The sequence below is a fragment of the Ailuropoda melanoleuca genome, chromosome 2, assembly GCF_002007445.2.
Source record: "Ailuropoda melanoleuca isolate Jingjing chromosome 2, ASM200744v2, whole genome shotgun sequence".
NCBI lineage: Eukaryota > Metazoa > Chordata > Mammalia > Carnivora > Ursidae > Ailuropoda > Ailuropoda melanoleuca.
Genome location: NC_048219.1, coordinates 148,936,256 through 148,961,216, shown reverse-complemented (window position 1 = coordinate 148,961,216; position 24,961 = coordinate 148,936,256). Strand labels below are relative to the sequence as shown.

Here is a 24,961-nt window from a genome sequence, read left to right as displayed (position 1 = left end):
ATTTTTTTGATGGCTGAATAATATTCCAGTGTGTGTGTGTATACCACATCTTCCTTATCCATTCATCTCTCGATGGACATCTGGGGTCTTTCCATAGTTTGGCTATTATGATCGTTGCTGCTATAAACATTGGGGTGCATGTGCCCCTTCGAATCACTATCTTTGGATAAATATGTAGTAGTACAGTTGCTGGGTCACAGGGTAGCTCTATTTTTAACTTTCTGAGGAACCTCCACGCTGTTTTCCAGAGTGCTTTAATGTACACACAATGTGCCTGGAATATAGCAGGTGTTCAAATATGTTGAAACAGTAAATATTTGGGCTTAGCCTAAATTATTAGTCTCCTCTTGATCTAGCCCCTTGCCTGTTACCATTTTTGAACCATCATTCAGTTAGTATGGGGGAAAAATGCTTTGAAAGACATTTGTGCCTTAATTCTCTGGTAAGTTAGGAATTTCTGGTATGTGACTGAGTCTCAGCTGTGTCCTGGGTCACAGGATCTTAGAGGGCCTGGGAAATGGAGGATGTTTGTTAATGTGCTTTCATGGATGGTTGATGTTGGAGAAAACTGGAGTCAAGAAGACCTTCCATTTGCTGGAAAATGAAGGAGCAAAGGTTCCGAGGTTGAAGTGCATACAGTACGATTGAGATATTATCTCACTGATGGTAAAGACTGTCAATGACAAACTTCTTGGAAGCCAAGCCTGTGTCTGAAGCATGGAACTAGGTGCTAGGATACAGAGATTAGAGACGAGGAGGACAATTAAGATACTGTTGAAGTGATTTTCTGAGAATGGAAAAAGGAAGAGCAATTACCATCCTTCTGAGGCTCAAGGGGTTACTGCACAAAGGCCATCTGGTGTGCTGTATATAAACTGTATATCGCATGAACTGATATACATACCTGAACTGATAATGCCCCCCAAATGACTAGAATATGAAGCATAGATGAATCAAGGCCCTATTTTATATTGGTGCCATTTAAAAATGTTTTTCCTAAGGAATCGAGATGGAAGTGGATGTATAAAATACAGACAGGCAAATATCTAAGTAGATCATAAAGTCAAGGAATAAATAGTGCAAATGAAAGGAGAACACCAGTGTTCCTGCAGAAGGGAAAATGACAAAACCCAATCACATTGCATGATAAGGCCTGTTACAGAATGTGATCCATGAATATGAAATAGAGAATATGAAATTTTGAAATGTACCTTTATTTTACTGGGTTTCAGATGTAATAGGGACTCGCAGCAGAGTCTAAATATCTGATATTTTAGATATTTGATCNGGCTGAATAATATTCCAGTGTGTGTGTGTATACCACATCTTCCTTATCCATTCATCTCTCGATGGACATCTGGGGTCTTTCCATAGTTTGGCTATTATGATCGTTGCTGCTATAAACATTGGGGTGCATGTGCCCCTTCGAATCACTATCTTTGGATAAATATGTAGTAGTACAGTTGCTGGGTCACAGGGTAGCTCTATTTTTAACTTTCTGAGGAACCTCCACGCTGTTTTCCAGAGTGCTTTAATGTACACACAATGTGCCTGGAATATAGCAGGTGTTCAAATATGTTGAAACAGTAAATTTTTGGGCTTAGCCTAAATTATTAGTCTCCTCTTGATCTAGCCCCTTGCCTGTTACCATTTTTGAACCATCATCCAGTTAGTATGGGGGAAAAATGCTTTGAAAGACATTTGTGCCTTCNACCACAAAGAGCTTTTGTTTGTATAAGTTACACTCATTGGTACTTATTAGGAATTAGACATTTAATTTATTAAATATAACAATCCATTGCATTTTAATGTAAAATATTTTTATTAAAAGTATTTTCTAAAAAAAACCCCAATTAAAAACAATACTTCATTATCTTAGATTTTTTTCAAATGTCTTTAATAGAAAGCTTAGCTGCCTTTAATAGGATATTTAATATAAGACAGCTGAATTTTCAAGATTGTGCTTGCATTCAATCTGTTGTGGATACGTTGTTTTGGTTGAAATTTATAAGGAAAATCCATTTTCACATAGATGTGTGTTTGGAAGAAAGAAAGAATTTTAATGTTTTCAGATAATCGTGGCTATTCTTTGAAACTACAACAAAACCTAAGTGTCAATTTATTAAGGTTAGTTACAATGTTGAATCTGNATCCACGTTGTCACAAAAGCCAAGATTTTTTATTTTTACGGTTGAACAATATTCCATTGTGTTTGGGTATGTATCACATTTTATTTATATCCATCCATCTATGGACATTTAGTTTGTGTCCATATCTTGGCTATTGTAAGTATNCTGCACTGGTTATATGGAATTTGGTGTATGTACTAAGCTAGATAGAGCTTCCAGATGTTGACACATTGTATTACCCAATATTTAAAAAGTATCAGATATATTACTATGACCACCAGTCTCATGAGAAAATTCTTGAAGTATTAGGAAGCTGTCAAGCTCATTGTCATAGATACAAGTTTTGTAAAATTCTAATTTTTGCTCTAAAGCTTGAATTTTGACATTGACAACAAACATTTTTAGTTGTTTTTCTTGAGTGACTGGCTCACTTTGCTCATTTCCAGGAAAATGTTTGCCGAATACTCATGTCTAAATTCCATGGTCTGTGTGTCAGTCGATGCTTGCAATAAAAATAGTCGTCCACAAAACGAGCTTATTCAACTGCAGTGCAAATGGTGTAAATGCTTTTCCTGGAGAGAATCCTCACTTTCATTTGTTGCAGAAATGCTTTCTGCATATTTCCCATTTCATCTCACGTAATATTAAAAAGAAATGTAGTTCAGGGTAGAGATTTTTATTTACTTTTATTTTTTAAGGATTTGAGAGAGAGAGAGCGCATCTGTGCATGCAAGGGGTGGGGGTGTAGAGGGAAATGGAAGACTGTCAAGCAGATTCCCTGCTGAGCGCGGTTCCCCACTCTGCCCTAGAACTCATGACCTGAGCTGAAAAAGAGTCAGAGGCTCAACCCACTGAGCCACCCAGGCACCCCCCAGGGTAGCGATTTTGTAAAAATTAGTGTTCCTACTTCACAGAGGACAGTTAAGCGAAATGGACCTTTTTAACCTGGGAGTTCGAGGTTCGTGAAGAAGCGAGAATGACTTGTAAAAGTGTCACTGCCGTGATTCATGCTGACCTCAGGTTTTTTACTGCTTTTGCACCTGCACCTTCAATGCAAATGCCAAGGTGGTGAAAAACACAGCTAGCATGCTTAGTAGTATTATAAAAATCATTTTGACCTTGTAGAATCTCTGAGACTCCACATTGAGAACCGCTGATGAGTGTTGTGGCTTAAGCATTTAAATGATGGACCTAATTTGCCAGTTTCTCCTGATGATTCGTCTGTATAAAATAACAGTAAAGGTGTAGACATACCTTTTAGTAATGGTAGAGATTTAGGGGAAAGCTGATTTCTTACCAGCTCACCAAGATATTTAGAACATGAATAAGTTACATAGGAAGGACAAGCTTTAGAATAGAAGTTTGTCTAAGATTGGAAGTTAACCTAAATTTTCAATTATACGTTTTTTAAAAATATCAGTTTTATGTGGTGTTCATGATTGATTAAACAGACCAAGTAATTTAAAATTGCTAACATCAATTTGTATCCTAGGCATTAAATGTTGTTTTGAATAAGGAATTACATGTTGTCTGTATTTCAAATCTGTAAACCTAAGACTAATACTTATATTCTTTTGACTGATTAGTTCATTTTGGTCTCTGAAAAATACCTAAATATCTCCAAGTGCTTAAATTCGTAGAAGGATCGAAGGTGTTTACACGTGATAAAAATAACTAAGTAGAAAAAAAAACCCGCAGATAGAAATTGAGCATTAATTTTTTATTTGGTGTGATAAAAATGTGACTTTTGAGTATTGGATTGGCAGTTTCTCTATTTCTCTCTGTAAATGATAAGTTAAAAATTTCCCGTATATATATATATATATATTTTATTTTTTACTAGATAAGAATGCTATTTCTTGTCACTCTTGATATGTGTCTGTATTTAGAAACTTGCTCTGCTAACAGATATTATGTCCTAATTCTTGAAGATAGTAATGCGTTGTGAAGGTTTTCAGTAAACTACAGGAGCAGCCCTATTTGTTTAAACCCTGGTTTAACCTGATTATTAACAATTAAATTGTGTTTTCTTCTTACAATTAAAGTGTATTCAAATTTATTGGTCCCCTGCTTCACAGATTTATCTCAGTATGTGGTGTATTCAAACAGAATTTTGTATTTTTAATTAGGGGATTAGATAAGTAATTCTGAAGAGCCAAAAAAAAATTGTTAGACATCACGTTGCTTAACCATCTAATATAGCATAAGCGTGTGTATGCACTATGTTGTGGGAGCCATCTCTCAGGCAGGTNGGTGTATTCAAACAGAATTTTGTATTTTTAATTAGGGGATTAGATAAGTAATTCTGAAGAGCCAAAAAAAAAATTGTTAGACATCACATTGCTTAACCATCTAATATAGCATAAGCGTGTGTATGCACTATGTTGTGGGAGCCATCTCTCAGGCAGGCCTGTTTTGCAGGCAGTATTTTAAAGAGTGGACATGTGCAGAAACTGTGAGCACAATTAGCGCCAAGCAGATAAATCCAGCTCTAATCCTGTTTACGGTCTGCATCAGACAGATGTGCCAAGATTGATTTAGACAAGCCCTAGGCTTACAGTAATATTTTTAAAAGTGCCGTTCGCTGTTCTATTTTTGTTAAACCTTTGTTAAATATTCTTAAGCGTGGCAGGTTTTACTCTTCTTGTTAACCACTGTAACCTACCCTGAGCAGGTCCTGCTTTGCTCTCATGGTTACGGGGTAACCTGCTAGGAGAGGTTATCTTTATTCCCTGTAATTAAATTGACTTTTCCCCCCAAGAAAATACAACAATAGGAAGTGGGTGCTGAATTAAATAAATAGCATGATATCCAATAGACATATACTTAAATCCCTTGCAAGAACAGATGGTCCCCAGTATCTCTGTAAGTAATGTGAGAGGACAGTTAATGTTCTGAAACAACTAGCTATAACCAATATGATACTAATGAACCAGTAGATTTCAAATAATAAACCACATGCCACCAAGAAAAATTCCTTGTCGTCTGTAAGGTTTACGTTCTCATAACCTGAAAAAAGTATGCAGAGGATTTCCATATTTTTATCTACTGTTATCAAATATTATTTTTATGGATGAAGTTTTATTCCACACTTTTCACCAATAAAGAGATCTCTTAACTTTAAGGTAAAATTAACGTTGCATTTAAAATACATGCCCCGAAGTATTTTTTTTTTTTAACTCCTCTTGTAACATGCCGTCTGCCTGTGTTCAGTTGTACATGGAAATGTGGCTTTTGCATACAGTTACGAAGACATTTGCTTTTCTTTGTGGTGCAAATTGCTTGCACTACAACAGAGGTGGCTAGCATGTGGGTCCAAGCAGCTATCTTGTGGATGAAAATTTAAGCAGAGATACAGGACCAATTTTTTTTTTTTAGCATTTATAAATGTATAAAAAGTTTATATATGAAAAGGAGTGTTTTTCTGGTTGACAGGGAGAATAAAGTGATTCTGAATCATTCTTAAGGTATTGCTACAGAAGGGTATAGAGAAGTGGTCAATTTTATAGGCCCATAGCAAGAGTCTTCTCTCTCAGGATGATTTATTTATTTTTTCCCCTTTTATCTCGTTTCTCATAAATAGTTGTGTATTCTAAGTGTGTCCCAAAGAGTAATGTTTTGGAGTGGGGATTGAGGAGACACCATGACCTTGGATTTTCCAGTTTATCCTATCAGATGATCTGCAGAACCTTCAGCCTTCACTGGGGGGGTTAGCCTCGGGGCTTTCCACCTAGAAACCTGAGGAACCTTTGGCCTTCGCTCTCTTTCAAGTCGGGGAAACCAGTGTTCTGCGGCCCCACAGAGCCAGCTGGTCCACTGCTCCTATCTTAAGAACTTGAAAAACAAAGACCTAGAAAAGCACCACCTAATCTGATATCTGATTAGTCTGATTAAACCACAGTTAGGCAGTTCCAAGCCTTTAAAAAAAACAGTTTAAATTCAAGTTCACGGAATTCTAACAAGTTTTATTCCTGAAGACCATATTCAGAATGAAAAAACAGTTTTCTGTAAAAGCTGTAATACTATACACATCTTCAAGAGTTAGGAAACAGTTGTATTCAAAATGAAATGAATTCCGTTTTTAGAAAACTGGGCGGATTTACTTATGTAAATGATTAACATTGCAGAAATAATAGATGAGAAATTCGATGTAGGAAACTGGTACCTGAGAGATTGCTACAGCTGCTGAGAAAAACAAGGGTGAAGAACATTCGTCTGTTAGAAATTTGTTAAATGTTTTGTTCACAGACCAATTATCCTTCTTTTCCTTTCAGTTAGAAGGGAAATGTCTGCTCTGAACCTGTAGGTCTTTCTTTTAGTCTCTTCTTCTCACTTAGGCAAGGAGACCTTTCACGTAAAAGCCCCAAATTTGAATGTGTGAGCAAATGCAGGAAAAGAGGTGAGAAGCCTGCTCACGGAGAGCAGGAACCACGGATCAGAGTTCTGGAGGGTTCTTGGAATGCTGACTCTGAGCTCCTGGCTGCTACAGTCTCGTTGCCCGTTTCTCCGAAGGTCACCTCAGTCTCCGATCCAGTACCACTCTGTTAAGGGACACGTTGGTTGTCTTGCTGGAGACACAGTAACGGTTTGCCTAGTTTTTTAGGTTTGACTAGATTTGAAAAACTGATCCAGAGGGTCAGGGGAGAACGTGTTTACTTGAAGAAGGTGTTTATGTCGACCCAGTGTTCTTAAGGAGTGTGGTTAACGTCAGCCGAAGTGCTTGGATTGAAATCTTGGCTCTGCCCCCACCCGATGTGTGACCATAGCCAAATTACTCGACCTGTCTGTCCTGAATTTCTTTTAATTTAGGAAGAGCATCGGCTTCATAGGGTTGCTGTGGGGATTAAACGAGATAATAGANGTTTATGTCGACCCAGTGTTCTTAAGGAGTGTGGTTAACGTCAGCCGAAGTGCTTGGATTGAAATCTTGGCTCTGCCCCCACCCGATGTGTGACCATAGCCAAATTACTCGAACTGTCTGTCCTGAATTTCTTTTAATTTAGGAAGAGCACCGGCTTCATAGGGTTGCTGTGGGGATTAAAAGAGATAATAGCTATAAAGGGCTTAGGGCAATGTCTGGCATATAGCATGTGCTCAGTAAATATTAGCTACGCTTTTTAGGGAATGGAATTTTAAAAAAACAGTAACATGATCAGGAACTATTTAAGGATGAGCAGAGGAAACCATCTTCTCAATTGATTACAGAAATATTCTGGTAGAAAAATTAGAAATTCATATACGTAAACCACAATCTATTCCAAGTTTTCATATGCATATTCACATATATGTGCATATGAAAATATATTACACGTACATGATGTATCCAATAAATATATACAAAACGGTAATGGAAATGTGCTGTGCTATTTTAGACACTTTTCTAGTCCGATTGCTACATTTTAATGGCTGAATAGCATTTTAGTATATGAATAGATTTTACAGAACCAAAACTCTGTTACTCATTTAGTTTGTTTCTAAGTTTCACTCAAATAATGCTTGGGGAAGCATTCTGTTAGCTAAATTGTGTGTATTATTTATTCCCTTAGGGTACATTCCTGAAAGTAAATTGCTGGACCAAAAATAATACATATTTTAAAGCATTTTTCCTTTTCTACATTTTTTAAAATTATAAATGTAATGCTGATTACAGAGAGGGAAGTTATGGAGCTTTATAGGAAAAAATTAATCTCCTACTTCCTCATATTTCTCTTTAATAGGTAACCAGTATTAAGTTTGTTGTGTGTTCTCGAGTTGTTTTTTCTTTTTAATGAAAGTGAGATTCAGTCCCTCAGATTAGTTTGTACTTTGTTCTTTTTCCATTTCTTCATACCTCTTGCCACGAAGGTCTCTAGAATTCTAACTTGCTTGTTTGTTAGCTGCAGAAAACTATGATTCAGCCATTCTCCTATTGAAGAACAGGAACATAGCTTTCAATATTTCTGCTATTATAAATAGTGCTGCAATTAACATTTTGAAATCTTTTGATTCATATTCCCAACTTGTTCTCCAGCAGTTACCATTTTTGCATTCCCACTAGGGCTGGGATTGGTTCCTTTTAGCCGCACCATCGTCCAGCATGATTTTTGATCTTGTGCCAATCTAAAAGGTAAAAACTGGTATCTTGTTGTTTTAATTTGCATTTCTTTGATTACTAATTAGATTGAAGTTTCTCATATGTCTATTGGTCAATTTGCATTTCTTCTTTTGTGAAATGCCTGCTTGGGTCTTTTATGTGCTTTGCCACTAAAGTGTTTTGTTTCTTGATTAAATAGATTAACTGTCATGAGTTGCAGATATTTCTGCCCACTTGGCTTCTGCTTGTGACATCTATTTCTGGTTCTTTAGGTCTTTATAAGCGATAGAATAATTTTTTTTCTTTCTTTATTGAAGTATAATTAACATACAGTGTTATATTAGTTTCACATGGGCCTTGAATAATTTTTATGTGAAGTGTATCAGTCTGTGTCTGCCTTTACTGTCACTCTTAGGACTTTACTAATTTGTGGTTATATAAAGTTCTTTCTAATCTAGAGATACTGGTCTCTATTATGAAATAGGGTTCTATTTTTTTCCTTTTCAAAAGATTAACCCATTCTAAATCACCTTTTACTGAATATTTCCCACTGAGCTTAGATGCCACCATTATCACATTAGTGACTTTTTAAATGTAAGTTTCTTTGAACCATTTTATCTATTCCTAGATGTTTTAATTATTACAGCTTTACAAAATATTAATATCTGACCAGGCATATGCTCCCCCCTCATTACTGTACTTTTAAGGCATTTTCTTCATTAATATAATACATTTATTCCAAGAAGATTTGCAAATCATTTGATTAGGTTCCTTGCCCCTTACATCAAAGAAAATACCGTTGAGATTTTCATTGGAATAGCATTATAAGTAGTTATTTAATAATGAGAATAATGACATGGGAAAAAGTCTCCATTTATTACTTAGTAGGTCTCCATTTATTCTGTTCTTTGTTTCTCAGTATGTTTGAAATAGCATGTTCCCCCCACACAAGTCCAGGATCATTTTGCTAAATTTATTCCTAGGTATAATATGCTAATTGGCAAGGGATCTCTTTATCCCTATTCTGCCTCCTTCCTGGGTATTGACCTATTTGTAACCAGCTTCCTTACTGGGTATTCTTATTAGTTCTAGTGATTTTAAATACTTGTAGATTTTGCAACCGTATTGTGATATCATCTGTAAAAAGCTAGGATTTTAGCCCCCCTTCTGCCCCTTCCACCACCAGCTGTCTTTTATTTTTCTTTCATATAGTATTGACCAGAATGTCCAGAATAATTGGGAATAGTAAGAGTGATAATAAGTATTCCTGTACTGTTCCCAGAAATTCTTCTAGTTTTTAACTACTAAGTTTGATCTTGGATGTTGGTGTACTATCTTTAAATTTTCCATTTACAAGAGACTTTAAATTAGAATAGTCATTGAATTGTTTACTGCCAAAGTAAAGCACACACAGGGTAAACAATTCAGATTATAACATAGGTCTTCCAGTGAAAAGAGCACTTTATTTCATTCCTTCCATTTTTTTCTTTCCCTCAATGGTTCTAGGTTTCCTTTCATCCTTTCTTGGTGCTCTTATTTATTGAATGTTATACTACATAAAATAATTAAATTTGTGTGAGAGACAAGGTCATAATTGATATTGTAAGATGAGCCTGGAAGGAGCACCTTTGACAAGCCTGCTTCCTTTCATCCTTGAAGGTTGTGGAAGGATGTAAGATCTTCTCGTCCCTCCCAGGTGGTGCAGAGACCCTGGCCATGTGTCCCTGGGTGACCGTAGAAGTGCACCATACACAGACTTGAAGCCTGAGTTTTCTAAGGAAATGACAGGCCCAACAAATTGACTTGGGGTTCGCCTTATCCCACCACCACAAATATTGAGAAAAGGGCTTGTTTCTTTTTCCGTGGTCTGTGTGCTTTATGAATAATCGGACGTAGTTTGCAGCATGGTTGGGAGAGGCCCACTCGCTGAGAATGCGGGGAAATGACTTCCCAAAGCACCTGCAAGTCCTTGCTCCAACCGGTGAATTCCGTAGCTGTGACAGGACTGAAGAGGCTGAGAGCGGGCCTTTTGTGGCTGCCGAGCATCGCCAAGATCTCCACATCTGCTTCTGTTGACTTTTTTTCTCTCGCCATGGGTCATTTTTTTCCTGCTTTCTTACATGCATTGTGGTTTTTTTTTAAAAGACATGTTTGAGAGAGGGCCGAGTGCAAGTTGGGGTGGGGCAGAGGGAGAGACTCAGCAAGCAGACTCCCTGTTGATCGCAGACCCTGGTGTGGGGCTCCATCTCCTGACCCAGGAGATCATGACCTGACCTGAAATAGCTGGGTGCTCAACCGACTGAGCCAGGTGCCCCGTGCATGCGTTGTGATTTTTTTTAAAAAGAATTTATTTATTTATTTGAGAGAGAGAGCGCGAGCACTAGCTGGGGGTCGGGGGAGGGAGGGGCAGAGGGAGAAGAGAAGCAAATCCCTACCGAGCAGGAAGCCCCATGTGGGGCTGGACCCCAGGACCCTGAGATCATGACCTGTGCCAAAGGCAGATGCTTCACCAACTGAGCTACCAGGCGCCCCACTTTTTTTGATTGAGTGATTTTTTTTGATTGAATGGAAGAGATTGTGAATTTTGCTGTGTAAAGTCGGTGAATACTTTTATATCCCTCTAAATAGCCTTGAGCTTTATTCTAGGATGTAGTGAAGTTACTCGGAAACAGTTTAATCCTCCTGAGGTTTGCTTTGAAGCTTTGTTAGGTGGAATCAGAGCGACCTTTAGTTAGCTCACGAAGGAGACAACTCTCTCCCAAGTACACCGCTCAGTGTTTCACAAATGCCAATATTCTTCCACTTGGGCTGATGGGAACGCCTGTGTGATCTCTGAGCATTGTTTTCTCTAATCCTGAGGATAGTTCTCTCTCCCTGGCCTCTCACATCTGCCGTATATACTCAGCTGAAGATTCAAGGGGGACCTCTGCAGAATTCACTTGCCTGCAGCTTTCTCCTCTCCAGTAATTGGCCCAGTGAACTTAGTCATTGTGGCTTTCCTGGACTCTTCATTCCTGCCTCACCCATGCAGACAAGCAGGCTGCACCAGGGCTCCCCACTTACAAGGTGGCCTGGAAACCCTCTCCAGGCCGTAGCCTGGGGCTCTCCTGTGGCTGCTGCGTTTGCCCTCTCTCAGGGACCACTGGCCTGGGCTACCTGATGGCCGATATCTGTATCCTGCACACCCTTTTAATTATTTCAGGCAGAAGGTAAACCAGTCCCTGTGATTCTGTGTTGGCCAAGTAGAAATTCTAGAAGTACTTCTTAAAAGTATGAAACACTCCTACTTTTGAGAATCCATTGAAATGGTCTTTGACCACAAAACATGTTTTCTGACCTGTGGTTAAACATAGCCAGTAAAATTTCATGGCGGTCTAAAATAGTCTGACTGTGGTAAGATTCAGGTGGGTCGATCTTTCTGACTGGCAGGGGTTCACAGTGTTTCATACAGGAATCTTACTCTGCTTCCTTTTTACACATGTTTTACTTTACCTGGAATGTGCATATCCTTTTCCTTACACTTTGCCTTTCATAACTGTTGTCAACTCACTTCTGTCAGTGAATTCTCTTCTTCCCATTACTTTTTTCTGTCCCTGTGTGGGCCAAGGAGCCTCTTACATAATGCTAATTTACTGTTATTGAAATGTTGCTTTAAGTTCTTGAAATTCTTCTATTGAATATCTTCAGTTTTTGAATGTCCTAGACCTTGTGTGACAGAGACTTAAATGCTGTTTTTCTCTTTTTTCGTTCTTGGGAAAATAGACCCAATTTTTCTTTTCTTTCTTCCCCCAACTCACCCAAGGATTGACATAAAACACAATTAGTAAAATTAAACACGATAAAGATTTTGTGAGTTTTCACTTTTTGTTATTCACATGTAGAAGATACGGACACAAGGTTTTGATTGGAAAACTTAATTTTTTTTTCAGGTGACTCCAAGTATGACGTTCAATGTAAAGAAGAATTTATTGAAGTCAAGGACATATTCTCCGTCAAACTGAAACGACGATGTTCTGCTAAGCAGCAGGGAAATGGTACTTTATTAGGTATCACACTCTTCATTTGTTTGAAAAAGGAACAAAATAAATTAAAAGATTCTACGCTTGACCTTATCAATTTAAGTGAAGACCACTGTGATATATGGTTTAAACAATTCAAGAAAATTTTGGCAGGTAAGTGCTCCTTACGGGAATTTTTAATGAGTCTAGTTTACTTGCTGTAGGTTATTAATCTGAACTGTATTTATGCGTATAGCAATCCTTGATTATGTGAAGATAGTTTGTTTTTATTCCTAGTTTGCTGAGTGTTTTTATGAAAAGTGAATTTTGTTATCTGCTTTTTCTACATTAATTGTGATGATCATATTTTTTCCTCTTCATTCTGTTGATGTGGTGTTTTGCATTGATTTTGGTATGTTGAGCCATCCTTGCGTTCCAGAAATAAATCCCACTCGATCATGGTATATAATCCTTTTAATATGTTACTGAACTGGGTTTGCTGGTATTTTGTTGAGGGTTTTTATATCAATATTCATAAGAGATATTGGTTTGTAGCTTTTTTTTTTTTTCTTGTACCTTTTACCTGGCTTTCGGTATCAGGGTAATGCTAGCCTCATAGAATGAGTTGGGCAGCAACTTGAATGGCCACTTCCATGAAGCTTTGATAGTATGAAATAACACAGTTCTTAAGTAATTTAGTTCAGTTGAATTGTTTTTGAAAGCATGTTTTTCTATTCCTGTCTCTTGAGCGTCTATTAAAATTATTTTCCTTCCATATGTTACTGATGGCAAGTGCATATACGTACTGGGTGGCTTGAGCATAACGGTTTGTCTCTATAAGGGTTGATTTTTCGAAAGGTTAATATCCAGAGGACAGAGAATATACGTACTAAAATGTTATCTTATAATGAATTTACTGTATCTGAAATTTCTAAATGGCATTTATATTTTACATACTAAATAAAATGCATGAATACAAATATGCAATTTAGATTTCTAGAGCATATCTAGTTAAAATATAGTCAAACTGAGTTTCAGGATTGATTTTTTTTTTTCCACGTACATTTGTAAATCTTGTTTCCTTTTCAGCCCATTTCTTTCTGTTTGCCAGAAGGGTTAGGGTAGAGGCAGAGGGTGATGGTGCAGTTTGGTGTAAGGTGACACAGGGTGGAGAGGGGTGCCAGACGAAGAGCAGGCACATGGTGATGTTAGAAAGTTGCAAGCCAGGCATCATTATCAATAAGACTGAGGACCCAAGTTGGCCAGAGGCAACCAACTGATAACGTTAGGCCCATAGACAAGGAGCCCAAGTGACACATTAAAAGGAAGAGACCCTGTTACTAAGTAACCTATGCTTCCTGGTTAGCTCCCCTGGGACCTTCAAGGAGAGCTGATTCTTTCAAGAAGGCAGGAAACGACAGAGGCCATAGTGTAGTTCATGTCTCTGGAAACAGTGAATATATATATTTAACTAAAAGCATTCCACATTAACAGTGGGTCTTTTACAGTGTTTTATTTTAAATTGGTGTGAGAAGAGATTCTAAGAAGTTTAAGCAAAAGTGAAAAAATTGGTAAGTTCAGTTGAATTAAATTTCTTTGGGCAGGTACTCATGAGTCTCATGTTCTATAAAATAAGAAAGCCATTTGATGAGGAGAGGCAAAGCTCTTCCTCTCACTGACGGTCTGAGAAAATTTCCTCCCATGGGGCTTATGTGTGAAGGGCCGGCACAGTGACCTGGGAGGCAACTTGCTGCGTGTATCTCAGCCATAAAACCAATAATAAGTAAACAGAGGACATCACAACAAAGCTCGATTTAGTAAAAGCAATTTTATAGGAGCAGAGGGGCTCATCTAAACAAAACAGACCCACCTGTACATACACAAAACAAAAAACACTGTCCAAATATTTTTCCAGCTTTATGAGTGATGTTTTCGTTTGGTCTAGGATTAAAATCTAGGAAAATTACAGAGATGAATAAATTTACTTATCTTTTAGGATATAATCTTCAGGGAATGTTACTTTTTGTAACTTTGATTTTGATAAGAGTTGGAAAGCCCAAAAAACTAAAAAAAAAAAAAAAGTAAAAAGAAAAACCAAAAACAAACAAAAAAAATGATTTTGATAAGAGTTGGAGATTATAAAATATATGAGGTCATATTCTCTGGCAAGGTTCCTGCAGGACAGTGATTTTGCTGATTAAATAGATTGACATTTGAAATCAGCCAATGCAAACAAACCAAATAGGGTTGAAATCCTCTAATAAAATAAAGGAACCTAACCAAGATGGTCTGAATGAATGACTTTGCCCCCAAGTGGCCTTAGCAGGTCTCGTAAGAGGAGTTAATCCCTTATCTCCACGCCTCACAGAGACAGTCCTGGGTCAGTTTCATTGTATATAAATGCACGGTTACAGCTCCAAATCTCTCTGCCAAACTTTATATTATGCCAACATTTCCTTTTTAAGTTTACAGTTTTAGAATGTTTTTCTTGATCTTTTTTTTTTTTTTTTACTTGCAAATCCGTGTAATGCATGTGTTCATTAAAATGCCTGTCAACTGAGAGACCAGCACAGTTGGCTCAAGCCTCATTCCAGAAGTGGAGGAGGGCCAGTGTCTTTCTTGAGGCGATGAGGGTGATTGTTCTTTCAGCTCTGATTTGCAGAGTTGGGTCAATTTGTGGATTATCCTCCTGTCTCACACTCACTGTCCCTATTCCATGCTACACTGCATCACGATTGACAGATGGTGATTGCTGATTTCCAATTTTTTTTTAAATCCCTACCCCAGGAATTTGTGTTTGCACCATACTTAAGTTTTTTTTTTGGGGGGGGGAGGAGTGCGTAGAAGAGGGCAATACATAGAAATGTACATCATAAAAATATAAATGACTTATGTTTGAATATTACACATCACTATTTTAAGTCCCCAAACCTTGCTTTTAACTGGTTCTGTGGCAATACCAGATTTTAAAAATACATTTTTGTATAGATTTATTTTGAATGATATCTTTAATCAGCAAGTGGAATTTTTTCCCTGCCAGTCTTTTATATCATTCCCCCCTTTTTTTCTATTAAGATATGAAGACTACATTAAAAGAAAACAAAGCCTCAGCTAGTTTGTCATTTAGTCTAATTCATCTAACAATTAGGATTATAGTCTATTTGGATATTAAGAATTATTTTCAAATATGCATATGTATATTTTGAACTGGAATAAGATGTAATGAGTTTTTGAGGAAAGAACAAATTGGCAGCACTAAGAAGGAAGAAAAAGGCAACTCCCAAATACTTGAAGTTTTAAGACATAGACAAAACGTGACCAGATTCAAGTTTATATTTATATTTATAAAAAGGGAGTCTTAGAACTCTTTCAATTTTTATTTGAAAATAAGTCCTCTTACATTTCAGTTTTTTTAAACACAGTTGAGCGCAGTGTCTTTTTTAATTCTTAGTAATAGAAAAGTCACCATAACTTTGTTAATTAATAGGCAGTATTAGGTTAGTTCATCCAACACACATTTTGTATCAGGCCCTGTGTTAGTTGCTGGGAATACAAAAATGAATGAGATGTATGCCTCTATAGAATACTCTTGCTCTGGGAGACAGAAGAGAAAATATGTATTATGAATGTGCTAAGGGTCACAAAGAAAATATGAACGACCAATAGGGAACATAACCATTGATCATTGATTCAGAAATTAAAATCTTTAAAAAATTCAATTGAATAAGGCTGGTACATAGTCACTAATAAGCCTAATATACAGTTACTGTGGTGAAAGTAATTAAATAGCTTTTTTCTACTTTTTTTTATACCCGTGATACAAAGATAAACATGCGCAACCTTTAAATGTAGCAAATGTGTACACTACACATGTTAATTTTTATTCAATTAGGGTGTGACCCAGTCTCTGCATATTTGGGTTTCCTGGAAATGGTGAATTGCAAGCTTCCCTGGACCCAGAGCCAACCTTTTCTTTAGAAGCCATAACATATACTATAAAGCATATTCATAGGCTTTTTTTTTTCTTTTTTTGAGGGTGAGAGGAGAGGAGGGGGAGAAGGGATAGAGGGAGAGAGAATCTTAAGTGGGCTCCATACCCAGTACAGAGTCCAATGTTGGGCTGGATCCCATGACCCTGAGATCATGACCTGAGCCAAAATCAAGAGCTGGCTGCTTAACTGAGCCACCCGGGCACCCCCATATTCATAGGGTTTCTGACAGGTACCCTACAGAAAAGAAGAAAACGAAGTACCCCTCAGGTGATGTTCAAAGCCACTCAGAACTGAACGAGTTTACTGGAGTGAACTGGTGGATCTCCAGTGGAGCACTTAGCAGAAGGTTGAGGAAGTGAGGAAAAAGATTAAAAAAAATAAAAAATAAAAATTCCAAAGTCTCATGCCCAAGTAACTTGGAAAATGGTAATGTCCTAAAGAAACAACAAAAAAATCAGAACACTGGTTGATTTGAAAGAAAGATGTTTTGTTCAAGACACATTTGGGATATATTACAATATCCTGTTGGAGACGTTTAGTAGACTGATGTTTCGAGAGGAATACATGAGGAGGTGAAGAAGAGTTGACGTGGTGGGCACGATGAAAGCTTGTAAGGAAGTAGTATGGAGTTATAAAAAAAAAAGCAGAGGGCTAAATACAGAATCTTGGTTGATACTCATATATTAAAATAGAGAAGGGGCACCTGGGTGGCTCAGTCGGTTAAGCATCTGACTCTTGATTTTGGCTCAGGTCATGATCTTGGGGTCTTGAGTCAAGCCCCCAGTTGGGCTCCGAGCTGGGTGCCGAGGCTGCTTAAGATTCTCTCTCTCCCTTTGCCACTCCCCTCTTTCCCCCAACTTCCCTGGTTCATGCATGCTCTCTCTCTAAAAAAAAAAAAAGGGGTGGGGGGCGGTGGCAGAGAAGACAAAAGCCAGAACAGCAACAAAACAGAAGTCATGGTCTAAAAAACAAAAACAAACCTGTTCTAAAACCTGAATTTTATTGTTATATTTAGATTTTGCTAATTTATTTGTAATGTTTAATAATTACCCAGAGACAACTAACACAGGCATTTTTAGCATGTATCTGGTTGGGGGTTACTTCTGATATATTTTTCTGTTTCATTTCTAAGTGCTAATTTCACGAAGTAGGCAAATATAAATAAGCCATATTTATTTTTTATTTATTTTTTTTATTAAAGATTTTATTTATTTATTTGACAGAGACAGCCAGCGAGAGAGGGAACACAAGCAGGGGGAGTGTGAGAGGAAGAAGCAGGCTCCCAGCAGAAGAGCCTGATGTGGGGCTCGATCCCAGAATGCTGGGATCACGCCCTGAGCCAAAGGCAGACGCTTAAGGACTACGCCACCCAGGCGCCCCAAATAAGCCATATTTAATTGAGTACATTTTGCCTTTATAATGTAGCTGATCTCTATTTCAACAGCCTCCCTCAGTTTTCAGCTATGAAAAACAGAGAAAATGGAAAAATTATTTAAATGCTTTTTTTTTATTCCTAAGAAGAGTGATTTTTCCTAGTTTCCCCCAAATGTCCAGTCTGTTTCCGATAGGATAATAACGTTGGTCTTCAAAGGATACTTTCTTTGATAGCAAAAGCCAGGGCTTCCTAAAACATTGATTCTGTTTAATATTTATGTTGTCTTGTGTAAGAAAATTATGGTGAAATTATGTTTTTTTAATCCAAACTATATCTATTATCATGAATCAGGCAGAATTTTTCTTAACAGGAGAACAGAATGATGGGAAGTTTTACTTGGATATGCTGCCAAATGATGTACTTATAAGGAAAAATAAACTGATGATCAACATTATAATGATTATTTAAAAATAAGCAGTTGTTATATGTCAAATGTATGATCGCTTCAGACATTTCATTGTGCGCTATTTGAATTGGCAAAACTTGTCTCCTTAGGGACAAGTTATTTTCTGCAAAGACATTATGTCTGAAATATGGATGGTTTCTCTTTTGAAGCACTAAAAAAGTAATTTAAGACTGTTTTATGACCAGTTGAGTAGGACATCAAGATTATGCCTGTCACTCTTGAATATGTTTTTACTATTAATATATGTTAAAATTATGTAGACACTGATTAAATATGTATCAGTTTATTTACACGTGAATATCAAAGTCCAGTCCCACTGGAAGTACTCTGTCCAACAAAAGTCAAGTGATGCCTGCTTCCCATAGTGGTTTCATACTGACCTCCGTAGTGTCAGCATCCCGTTCCCCGGGACCTGCCTCCTGGATGGGAGTTCACCTGCACCTGTCACTCACCCTCGGGCAAGTGTAGCTCCTAATTTGTATGTTTTATATTTAGTGGGACTGGATAAGGCGTGGTTTGAGGAAAGCTTCCAAAACTAAAGCATTGGGGAATCTCTGATTCAGTCATCTCTGGGAATGATAACCTCGTAGTATTTTTAAGCTGTCATGCATGTCTTTTTTGCTGACTGCTGGGCACACAGAGACCTGATGTCTTTGAGTTACCAAAATATACACTCACTATGGAAACCATAGATTTGGAACTCTCAGAGACTGTCCATGTAATTTTAATCTTTACAGTAAAAGTTATTTATTAAATATACACTTTAATGTATTTTTCCTTTCTATAACTTTATATATTGCTTACAAATCATTTTGCAGATAGGGAAATTATATTTTATCACATCAAAGCCTGAAATTGAGTTAAAAAAGTTTACTTCAAAAGTTTGGAATTTTTTCTCTTTCTTGAACTTTTTGTTGCTTTCCAGCTGGACCTTCAGAGAAAAAAAATAGTGAAATTAACCTAGTTTCTATTAAATTCTTAATGATTAGTAGTACTGCTTAGCTCTTTAAAGGATAGTAACATATTAGAAAGAAAATCTTTTGAACCAACCTCCAATTTCATCAAATTTCTAACTGAAAATATAAATGTATGGAAACATAGGGTTCATGCAAAATTTGCTTAATAATGTAAAGGAAAAAATACTATTTATCTTGAACCAGTTGGACATTTTGAGCCATTGTTTCATTCCAGCAATTAGTAGTATAAAAAATCACTGTGAACAAGAGTCCCCAGACATAACAAACTTGAGCAGTAGACCCCCCCCAGAACTTCACACGGTTGTTCAGCAGAGAATATGAAATAAGTACATTAAAAGTACATTAAAAACATTAAAAAAATATTAGGGGTGCCCGGGTGGCTCAGTTGGTTAAGCATTCTACTCTTTTTTTTTTTTTTTTTAAGATTTTATTTGGCAGAGAGGGAGAGAGTACGAGTGTGTGTACACACAGGCAGGGGAAGCAGCAGAGGGAGAAGGAGAAGCAGACTCCCCGCTGAGCAGGGAGCCTGATGTGGGGCTTGATCCCAGAACTCGGGAATCATGACCTGCGCTGAAGGCAGACCCTTAATCAACTGAGCCACCCACATGCCCCAAGCATCCAACTCTTGATTTTTTTTTTTTAAAGATTTGTTTATTTAAAAAAAAAATTTTTTTAATGTTATGTTAGTCACCATACAGTACATCATTAGTTTTTGATGTAGTGTTCATGATTCATTGTTTGAGTATAACGCCCAGAGCTCCATGCAATATGTGCCCTCATTAATACCCATCTTGATTTTTGACTCAGGTAGTGATCTCTCAGGGTTGTGAGATTGGGCCCTGCCTTGGATCCACACCCAGTATGGAGCCTGCTTAAGATTCTCTCTCTCGGGGCGCCTGGGTGGCACAGCGGTTGGGCGTTTGCCTTCGGCTCAGGGCGTGATCCCGGCGTTGTGGGATCGAGCCCCACATCAGGCTCCTCCGCTGTGAGCCTGCTTCTTCCTCTCCCACTCCCCCTGCTTGTGTTCCCTATCTCGCTGGCTGTCTCTATCTCTGTCGAATAAATAAATAAAATCTTTAAAAAAAAAAAAAAAAAGATTCTCTCTCTCTGCCCCTCCTCACCTCTAAAAAAAAGAAAAAAAAATTAAAAACATAAAAGAATAGGGTACAACTGTAAAGGATAACATTTTTGCTATGGCATATATGTATTAATTTCATTTTTTTAAAAAAAATTCATTCTCCTTAAGACTTTGCTATTCCCAATTCTGAGAATTCAGAGGTTTTGATTAAACTGGTCTCAGTGGATCAAGCATCAGTGTTCTTAAGGTCCTTGAGGTTTTAATGTGTTGTCAAGGCCAAAACCCACACATGTCAAAGATTTGAACAGAGTTTGGTTTAATGAACATATGTAAAACTCTGTACTCCACACTTAAAAAGGTATCTTTGCAGGGATAAATTATAGGTATATTCTTATTCTTGCCATGTTAAATATTCTTGAAGGTTAGCCAATACCTATTCCTGAGTCATATAAGATTATTACTTATTTTCTAAGACTATTGCCTTGGTATTGGTTCACAAGAGCTTGGTAAAGACTGACGGAGGCATGCCAAGAGTTTCTCTTGCCCCCTGAAGTTTCTTTCTTACTAGCATCTGCTCCAAATCATAACCATTACTTCTTCAGGTGAAGGCAAGTTAGAATTCGTTCTAAAGAAGCTCATAATGTTTTTTGTGCTTGGCATGAGTGACACAGGACCATCTTCCCAAGAGCTTCTTATTGGCCTCTGTAGCATTTTCATCCTAAGGGAGGAATATGTTTTTGCATGTAATTGACTATAATTATATTTTAAAACAACTAATTGGTATTTTATAGAAGAAAATGATATCCCTGCTGCAATCATTGACAGACTATCTTGAGAATAGGAGTTAAGAGGTATATTCTCAAGTTGTTTCTGATACATTTCAAATTCTTGTGCTAGATGAAAGTCCTTTTGTCTGTGCCTTTTGTATAATGAAATTCCTTCTCTGGGAAAAACATTTAGGTATGCTTTGTCACATTTTACCATGTGATTATATTCAAAGGCTAAATTAGGATTTCTTTAAATGTTTCCAGTAATATGTTACATAAAGTTTTCATGCTGTTAAATAAATTAGTTAACATTTCTTCCTTTACTACATTATAGAGAAGTCATTATTTTAAAATTTTAAATCTTGATAATAACTGACGTTTATTAAGCATTTATTTGCCACTTTTGCAAGTAATTTTTATTAATTATCTCATTAAATCCTTATAGTTTCAAGAGCTACAAACATATTCTCATGAAAAAAGGAATATTGCGGGTTTTGTTTTGAGGTTTGAGGAATTAAAATAATGCATGACGGCAAATAGCATAATTAAATTTTTAATATACTCATTATCTCTTAGTTTATACATGAGAAAACTAAGGCTTAAAATAGTTTACAATTTTGCTAATCTGAGGGTAAACAGCTAGTATGTGGTGAAGGAGCTGGGGACAAATCCAAATCTATCTTAGTCTCTAGCATGAACCCTTAACTCATGTGCTCTCACCTACCAGGTTAATTCTTAAATATATTTTATTTTCTGTACAGTTTAGATGCTGTCCTGGAAAAAAAAAAGACTTAAAATTCTTTTCTTAGAAGGAAAGAGCTGTATTGTCTTGTTTGAAGATTCTCACCATATAGTGCCCCCTCCCCCCAGCAAGAACTCTAGATTCTTGGAGTTCTAACACTTACCCCAACAGTTAGGTGAGCAGTGACATTATAATGCATTTCTTAATCCTAAAAAAAAATTCCTGGGGCACCTGGGTGGCTCAGTCTTTAAGCGTCTGCCTTCAGCTCAGGGCCTGATCCCAGGGTCCTGGGATTGAGCCCCATATTGGGCTCCTCCGCTGGGAGCCTGCTTCTTCCTCTCCCACTCCCCCTGCCTGTGTTCCCTCTCTCGCTGGCTGTATCTCTCTGTCAAATAAATAAAATAAAAATCTTAAAAAAAAAAAAAAGAATTCCTCATCATGACTTTCACCATTATTGAGGTTTCTCAGATGCCTTGAAATGAATTTGGTGTGCACCTATGAAAAAGATAGCAGTTTTTTTTTATTAAAGGAATTTTAAAACACATATAGAAATAATGGTTTGTGACTGATTTCTAGGCTTTATGTTTAGAGTTTCTTAAGCAAATCACAAATGCTGTAAGCCTACATGAGAGATTAAAAGTTGCATCAGTCCTTAGATGAGAGTATAATGGATTGTCATTTAACAACTTTTTCACTGCAAAGAAATGAAGTAAAAAAGTAATAAAGCAGCATCCTCACAGTATGTATAAGTAGGAAGTGCATAATATTTCATATTAAGTGACAAATTATTATTAAGCCCCCTGGCATTCATTAGACTACATTAATGCTAATGGAATTGTGTGTTATTTATATAGATATTATGTGTAACTCCAGGAATTATAATCTTGTATGAATATATTTGTTGCTGTTTGAGGCAGGTAGTTGGGTATTTGCGATGGCTACACGCTGAAACGTGGTGATAGGATTTTCAAATTAACCATTTTTTTTGCTCTTATCCTCATCAAAGAGAAAACACGTATTTTTAATTTTTTTCTTTGGAAAATTACCTTAAGTGGAAACTTGTGAAATTTGAAAAAGTGTATCTTCTGTTTCTACTAGTTATACACGGTAGTTGCTTTTCTAATGAGAAGAGAAGAGGTGGGCAGAACGAAGCCTACACGTGTGCTCGGGTTCCTGGGCTCTCTGCAGCATCTGCTGTCAGGCCGTGTTCTCTTTCCCGCAGTGCCTTCCCACTTGCTGAATAAGTGGCGAAGGTTACTTACCTGTTTCTATCATCTTCTGTTTGTCCAGTGAAGTCCAGTTTGCAGTGTAGGTGGTGTCCCCGGCAAATCCTCTGCAAAGCTGAGCCACACAGCAAAATCAGGTGCTTGTCTCTTTCTGGTTTGGTAGCACTTTTCATACTTCTGGTGGAACCGATAGTTGCTTCCATTCTAATTGTTGGCATATGTAGGTGATACCTTATTAGACTGTAAGCTCTTCCGAGCACAGATTTCTTAAGCATGTGCAATTGGTATTCCCATATTGTAAGTACTCTATAAATGTTTGTTATGTTACAAATGTTTGCCTAACTCAGTGAATGTTGAAGTGAACTGAATATATTGCTTCTCCGGTGTGCGTTAGGCACTGTCCCAGTTGCTTTTAACATAAAGCAACTCGTTTAATCTTGATCGCAACACGTTGATCATGGTCAAGATTCTTAAAATCCCTACAGATAGCTAAGGAAACAACTCTGAGGGATTAATTGACTTGCACTGGGTCACGCAGTTATAAAGTGCTGGAGTAAGACTCAAACCCATGCTTTTCTAACTCAAAATTCACCGGTTTTTCACTATACTATACTGCCTCTCCAAAGAAAGATTTAAAACCTTAATGTATTGTTTTAAAAGAGTGGTCTTGGTTTCTCAAGAGTCAAAGTGTAATGGACTGTGCCATGTATTTGGAACTAAATATATTATTGTCAAATATGTATGTCTTAAAAGTCGGTGGTAGTATTGGGAGGGATGACATCAACGGGCTATGTAGGTTGAAGAACTTCTGGAAGACGAGAATCAGATGAAATTGGTCAGCTGGGAAAACCAGGTAATACTTAAGCTTTGATCTTGGCAAAGGAGAGGACCCTGTGCAATCTAAGGGGAGAAAGTTTCCTATTCCCCGAGTTTGGAGCAGCAAGACTGGAAGGTTGAAAACAGTCTGACAGGATACATGCCCAGCTTTTACTAATGCTTTTCTTCCAGAAAGTGTTGTTCTTCATTCAAAAGTGTCCATCATATTAAAAATATTTCTGTTTTGCTATGCATAAAGATTTGTGAGTTCAGACTCCACAAGTTGTTTTGAAACTTAAACTGCTTACCATGGATACTAATCAATCTGTCAGAAATAGGGTGACGACTTAGTCCTGACAGAATGGATGGGTGGAAAGGATGATCACTCTAAGATGACAGCATGGCTGGCTCTTCTTTTTGTCCTCCTTGTACTTGAATGAATGGAAAGTCTATCTTTGCTGGGTTTATGAATGAGTCATTGTGACCAAAGGGATTTTTATTTGGGTAATCAAGGTTTGGTTCCTAGCCACTTACTTAGCTGTGTATTTTACTTCATAACTTCACTGAGCCTTTGGCTTCCTATCTATAAAATGAAGTTGATAATGACAACCTAGCTAAGTTATTGCAATACTTAAATGTGTAATGTGGGTCAAACAGTGGGCACTCAATAAAGGATGACTGTTCTTCTCACATAGCTTGCCAAGTTTTTGTTGAGCTCCTCTAGAATTTATATTCCCAAACCTTTTAGCCCTTCAAAAGTAAGTTTAAGCATCATCTTCTCAGAGGGGAGGATGAGAGGCACTGTCAGTTCCCTATAGAATATATACTAATTTACTCATAGAATTCATCATTATTACCATCATTGTCATATTGCGCATATACCAACTGATCTTAATTTCCACAATATCCTTGAGGTGGGTACTATTATCATTATCATTTTTGAGATGGGGGAAAAGAAGACCGAAGTGTAGAGAGTTTGCACACAGTCACATAACCGTAAAATTGTTGAACTGTTGAGTTTGGCTCCCCAGCCCATGTTCTTAGCCCACCATACTATCACGATGCTGTAAAAGTTAGAAGGCATATTCCACAGTCAGTAATGTTTCTTCAAAGAAAACGTAATTTTAACCTGGTGAACTCTATGAGCTCCTATTTTTGGTATATTGGTCAGATCCTGCTATCCTTATAACTCCTTCCCTGGCTGCATATCTAATTAGGGATCAAATATATAAAAACTCAAAAAGTGATGGATGCCAACAAAGCAGTTATTTACAGTTAATACACATGTTATCTGTGCTCTATATGTTTAAGTGCTGCTTGGT

General features: G+C 37.2%; 1 protein-coding gene across 1 annotated transcript in view; it reads left to right on the top strand.

Moving 5' to 3' along the window:
- Positions 1 to 24,961, top strand: part of CERKL (ceramide kinase like) — a 110,364-nt gene that overhangs the window by 28,910 nt on the left and 56,493 nt on the right. Inside the window, exon 2 of the mRNA XM_019802801.2 lies at positions 12,132 to 12,374. Within this exon, the coding sequence (XP_019658360.2) occupies positions 12,132 to 12,374 (243 nt within the window). The remainder of the gene's footprint in view (positions 1 to 12,131; positions 12,375 to 24,961) is intronic.